The sequence below is a fragment of the Sander vitreus genome, chromosome 4 (genome assembly GCF_031162955.1).
Source record: "Sander vitreus isolate 19-12246 chromosome 4, sanVit1, whole genome shotgun sequence".
Lineage (NCBI taxonomy): Eukaryota > Metazoa > Chordata > Actinopteri > Perciformes > Percidae > Sander > Sander vitreus.
The window spans coordinates 8,442,684-8,449,249 of NC_135858.1; the positions used below are offsets into that span (position 1 = coordinate 8,442,684).

Here is a 6,566-nt window from a genome sequence, read left to right on the forward strand (position 1 = left end):
CAGAGGGGGTCCATTGTGGGTCTTTGTGTGGCTCAGATTGTCCTCTTCTCTGGGAAAGTGGAAACTTAACACTCCTCTCCAGAGGTCTGGTTACCAGGTGAGAGAGGAGGAAAGAAAAGGGAAAAACAGAGCGGGAGAGCGAGGGAGGGAGAGCTGCATAGGTGTGGAGAGAGAAACCAAATAGGAGAGGTGAGGGAGAAAATACCATGAGATTTTGGGCATGAGAGCTGGAAAGAGAGCTGGAAACTGAGAGAGGCTAAGTGAGATCGAGAGATGAACACAGAGATAGGAAGAAACAGCCTGAGAAAGAATAAACAGAGAGCGGCTCAAATTTTGGTTTAAATCCCACAAGACTCCAAAACTGGATGATCAAAGTGCAACAATTTTTGAATGTATTGCATGCTATGCTAGCTCATCACACGTGGCCTGTAGATAAAGTAATTATGTGGAATTAAAATGATATTATTAGTGTTATGTCCCCTCTGCAGTGAAACCACAGCCATACAGTAGACGAATATAACTGTTGAGCAAATACCAGATACAATGTCAAAATGTTCCAGCATAATAATAAAAGCCACTGCTGTGATCTTTTCCACAATCAAACATGAAACTAAACTGAAACCAGTGGCACTCATTTATAACTTAGTCATAACATAACTCCTCCTAGTGGCCACTTTTGGGACTTCTAAAACTACCAAAATCAGCTCAACTTCCTGCAACTATTTCTCATCCCCAGAAATGAAGCAAACATCACACATCTTGTATCTGAAAATGTACATTTATTTTGATAACTTTTTACAAACTATATATATATATATTTTTTTTTTTTTACAAACACCACCTTTAACCCTGAACACCAACGTTTACAAAGTACAAAGAGGGAATACACTATCTAGCCAGAAATACCACTCAATTTCCAGACATATTCCAACTTGATTTTGATGTCTTAAGACGTGCGTGGTAAGGAAATGATTATAAAAAAAAATACAGCTAATTAAACTTAGATGGGGAAACAAATATCTGATGACTTTAAAATAAGGACGTCCAACCTTTTCCTTGGACCAAGTACACTTCTTTTAACTTTTTTTTCACAGTATATCTGGTATTCAGTATTCCATTTCTTACAAATCGTTTCCCCTGTTTGGTTTATATCATCGCATGCATCATGATATCAGAACTCTAAACTTATTATTATCTACTTGAAATGTCTTTTTTGACTGTTGTTCATCATATGAGGTTATTGTCTTTTGTTTGATTGCAGTCAAAGGTTACAGTTGCATTGCAGTTAACTGTTACCCAATCTATTTTTCTATGTTGCTATCAACAAGAGAAAAAACAAAAAAGTAATGGATCAAAGTCTTATACAGTACTATTGTTGATGACTTGGTGTGTGTGTGTGTGTGTGTGTGTGTGTGTGTGTGTGTGTGTGTGTGTGTGTGTGTGTGTGTGTGTGTGTGTGTGTGTGATACGAGGGAGGGAAGGGAGGGAGATGGGGATCGCAGGAGTGACCATGTGTGTTTGACAGGAGTGTTTTTGTGGATGCTTCCGTGCTTTCTCCCCCGATATTGTCTGGAGTGGATTGTGGAGGCGGTAGCTCTGAGAACAGCTGCTTCTGACAAACACTGCGTAAACACTATGTGTGTCACTTGGGGATTGAATGTGTGTGTGTGTGTGTGTGTGTGTGTGTGTGTGTGTGTGTGTGTGTGTGTGTTGATGTGTGTGTTGAGGGGGTGGTAGGACACTTTAAAAATTGCTAAAATGAGACTAACCCTCTATCTAAAATCCATTTGGTGTGTTTAAGATGTTACATAGCCACTAGAGTGATGAGTCCTCTTTTGGTTTAAAACAGAACTGTTCATAATTAAAAACAGATAAATGAACCCGTATTGAACTTTTTTCTAACAGAAGCTTCCTGTTTGTATGTCGGAGCAGAGACTGATACTGACCTCCTGCAATATGAAATACACCTCCTGAAAATGATCCCAGTGAATGGCAATTCATCTTTAAAAAACATCAGAGGCAATTCAACCTTGTCATTTAGCTGCATGTAGGAGTGATGTATAATCAGCTATGTGCATGCATGTATGTGTATCTTTAAATGTGTGTCTACAGATGACAGTACATGTGTGTGCATGTATGTGTGTGTGTGTGTGTGTGTGTGTGTGTGTGTGTGTGTGTGTGTGTGTGTGTGTGTGTGTGTGTGTGTGTGTTTTTGCATGCTAGTAGGCCGATATCACTGTCCTCCGTTATAAGCATAGTCTGCCTTGTTGTGCATGACCAGTCTGTTTTCGACGAAATAGAAGCTGTCTGACCGGGTCTCATAAGGACACTCCACCATCTGACGGACTGAAAAACAGACAACATATGCATTTCATCCATTCCAACATTTTGAACTGCCAAACTATTGGAACCGATTGTATAAAAATGTGAAACGATCGGGTCAGCATTATTGATTAAGCATTTGAAATGTCCAAATTCTTTACTGTGGTGGGCTTATGCCCCTTATAATAATAATAATGTCACAACACAACCAGTGGCAAAACCAGCTCATTAGGAAAATAATGTATGCAAATATGAATGGCACCATAGTTGTTGTCACATAACACAAGTGATTTTATAGGAACTTCTTACGTGAAAGCATTAAAGGGAAGTTTCAGATGTATTTATGTCTGTCTTAATAGAATACTGACATGCACATTATGTACATTAAAAGAGTCATTGGTCAATGTAATAAATCTTTCTCTGCCGTGGCCATGAAACAGCCCCCTCCTGAAGCAACTGCATTGTAAAACATAGAGGACAGAAATAGCAGAAATAACACTGAGGACAAAATTCACTGTCTTGTTCAGTGCAGCCTAGGCTAAAATGAGGATTTAGTTTAATCTCAATCCTCCAGGGTTAGATATTTTAGGATAAAGTTCCCTCTTTGTGTTTACCCATGTGTTTCCTTGCTGAACTGCGGCAGGGGGATACTTCTTTGTGGTTGCATGTAGGTTTGATGCTGGGACACAGCACTGGCAATAAACTTAGATAGACTAAGAAGATACCCGCTTGATTTAGCGAGCTCAGACTGCTGAAGCCTCATATTAGCTCAAGCTGAACTTTAAAATGCATTTTTACAGTACTGTGAATTTTGCTCCCCATGTTTTACAGTGTAGTCGCACTAGGAAGGGATCTCTTTACAGCCTGTATGGAGTAGTGGACAGATTGCAGTGACCAACAACTCTTTCAACGTACATATGGCATGTAGATATTGTATTAAGAAAGACTACTTTTGCTCATTTATATGCACATCTTTGCAGCAAGATTGTCCAAAATATATTAAGATCATCTACTCTACAGTGGTAAGAGTTAGTAGTTGTAGTGTAGAGTTATTGTTTTCTATAACATAATGATGACATACTGTCCCATATACCATAAATGAGGGTCATAAAAATGTGGTATTTTGGATAGAATTATCCAAAACAGCATAAATAACGAGTTAAGCGAAATTGCTGCATTGCTAGCGTAAGAGATTGAAGACTGTTGCGAACATTGGCTGCAGATCCCTCCATCACCTACAGCTTCACCACCAAATGACGAGTTTAATAGTTAACTAATTTATGCTTTTGTTAAGAGCTCAATTGTGACACACAAAAGAGAAGTCACAAATCTCCTCTACAAAAATACCATTAGTAATAACTGTTGATCTGTTCTTTTGGTATTTGCATGGTACACATTTAACATTTGGATAAGGTGACACAATCTCTTCTGAGCTACAATGTCTCATATGACATACTTCAATATAATCATTGCATGGAATATTTTTTTAACATGACACTGTATTTAAGGAATTTTTAGGTTTTACTCATAATGTCTATGTGTTAGGAAAAGATGACTTACCCAGGCTCTCAGACAGCTGAGGGAACTCATAGATGTGCTCACAGGTGTTACGGCTGTTTGGGATACAGAAGCCAAAGTCAAAGTCAAAGCTCTTCAGCAGGTGATCGCGGAAGTAGTGCCTCTCGATCATGCGGAAGTTGCTTAAAGGCCGGTTTCCAACTGTGAATTCCACCCTGATTGAATGATACAGAGAGAAGAGAGAATGTAATGTTACAACAACATGTCTGTTATTGTGTGATCATAATGTTATTACATTCATACTGCACTGGTTCAAATGAGTGTGTATCTGACAGTGACAAAGCTGCAATTATTTCCATTGTTTGTGCATGGAACAGGTGAGTGTGTTTCCCTTAGGTGTGTGTTGATGAAGTGTGAGTCACTCACGTAGCTCCCACGGTTCTCAGGCGCAGGAAGGCTGGGGTGAACTGGTAACGTACAAATCGCCCTGCGCACGCGTCTGCCTCTCTGTTCTCCTCATCGTCTTCTGAGACCAACAACATAGGACAGAGACATTTTTTTAATAACTGACAATGAGGACTATGTTTGATCCAAATAACCATGGAGGTTTCTGAACCTTGTTATTATGGTTTGAGACAATAACCAGAACAAGTTGGCAGCAGGGTCAGAACATAAGAAGCCAGATACTTCACAGTCAACAACGTCATTAAAGAACAAACACTAAAATAATACCAATAATACAAACAGGAAGCTGATGCACATTACCTGTATGTGGGGGTTTGGCAATCTCAAATAGGACAGTGCCTGTCTCCAGGTCTCTGACCTTAAAGCGTACGAAGTCAATGTTATAAATATTGTCCTCAGGTTTACAGAGGTACCCTGCAACAATGACAGACAGCATTCAGGGGTTAAAAACGCTAAAATTATTTTCAAGCCATTGTAGTTCATGTGTACACCCTTAAAGCATGAACAGGGTGCTTTGACATGGACAAATATAACAAGCGAAACACTGTGCTTGACATTGTTAACACTGACGACACAGCTTTGCTTGTGCACAGACACACACAACTGTGCATACACAGTTACATAATGCACCCAATCTATAAAAGAAGATAAGATACAACAAAGCTTTTATGATTGCTGTGGAGCTACTGTGGCATTACAGAAATATGCATGAAAATAAGCATGTGTGAAGCCAATAAGAATATGCTGTAGCCTATTATGTGTGCTGTTTTTCAAAAGACAGATATATTAAAAACACTAATTAGGACTTCACAATTTAATAATAAGATAAACAGTGACCTTGTATCAAGGGGAGATGAAGTGATTCATTTAATTTCTACAGTTTCATTTCCTTGCATATCCCATATGTTGTAACAGTTGTAAATGTAGGCTACAACATTGACGACAATCTACCATCATTATTAGTTTTTATCTAATTCAGGCCATACAGAGTGATCAATCCTGGCTGTGATGTCAAAGTAATGCTCTGTGTGCTCAATTTGACATTTGACAGGATCTTAGTACAATTAAAGTGACACCACAGAGAACCTTAATGTCAAAGACGCCTCCTATTATTAAATCCCCAGGGTCCATTGAGCTGCTTAAAAATAGAAACATCGTTTTTTCAATGAAGTCTAACTATTGTTTATGATGTCAGATATGTATTTTCTCAGATAATACAACAGATGTAATACCACATAAGCATGCTCGACTGGACGTCATTTCCTCTAGTTTTATGTAACGTTAATGTGTAGATTAAATGTATTCTGTAGCTTGTAGAGTCTCGGTTAACAGCACAGGAGCACGTTAAGCATCATGTATCCACGTAGCTAAACCTTTAACAAGAAACAGTAGAGAGAGACTCAAACCTCGAGTAGCCACCCGCAGTCCTAACACATCCTCCGGCGTGATGTGTCCACTTTGTGTCCGCAGGTCTTCCTCCGTGACGGGCCTGCTGTCCACCTGGCTCCTCCGGGACTTGAGCCTCTTCAGAACCCCTCCGCCAGGCTTGCGGTCCCGCGGAGGAGCCGCAGTGCTGTGGCCGCCACCGGAGACATTTTCAGCAACAGGCGTGTCGCTGCGGGCTTTGGTTCCGCTCATCGTTAACTGTCTTTAGCTTAGCTACCTCTGTTTTAACAAGTGTCTTCGGTCTTCTTCTCTGATAAATGCTAGAAGAATAAAATGGCGTCGTAGCGTTTTAGATGTCGAATGTCGGGAGAACTGTCGGTGAACGGTCAAGCTCTTGTTTTTGTAAGCACATGCTGCACAGTTGCCATGACAACTCATCCAGTGAGCCAGAGGAGGGTGTGAAGTGGTTCTTTGAAACGTCCAGCAGGGAGCGCTGGATAACCCCTCAGCTCGCCAAGACTACCTGAAAATACCAATGACCAAACTTATTATAATAATAATAATAATAATAATAATAATAATAATAATAATAATAATAATAATAATAATGTAACGGACTGTGTTAATTCTCCAGGTTAATGTCTTCATGTTAATGTTAAAATGTTAAGAGTATCACGGTTTATACACAGTAGTTGGGGCCAGATTAGAGATGTTGAGTTAAACATGAGATTTCCGCCTGTCAGTGAGGTAAACGTGAGTTAGATGCTGTGAACCCTGTCTACATGGCATCTTCCTATGAGAGTGAGCCTAACCTGTAGTTGGCTGAGAGCTAAGGAGGAGGGGGGGGCTGTTGTTATGTCCTAGAGGAAGTGAAG

At 39.9% G+C, this 6,566-nt stretch overlaps 1 protein-coding gene across 1 annotated transcript; it reads right to left on the reverse strand.

Annotated features, from left to right (window-relative positions):
* Window positions 1-775: 775 nt before the first annotated feature.
* LOC144516191 (protein unc-119 homolog B-like) lies at window positions 776-6,203 on the reverse strand. The gene is made up of 5 exons (XM_078247397.1): window positions 5,712-6,203; window positions 4,606-4,719; window positions 4,267-4,366; window positions 3,883-4,055; window positions 776-2,346 (listed from the first exon to the last, which is right to left on the reverse strand). The coding sequence occupies exons 1-5, from the start codon at window positions 5,941-5,943 to the stop codon at window positions 2,234-2,236; spliced, it is 732 nt and encodes a 243-aa protein (XP_078103523.1). The 5' UTR covers window positions 5,944-6,203; the 3' UTR covers window positions 776-2,233.
* Between the last annotated feature and the right edge of the window lie 363 nt (window positions 6,204-6,566).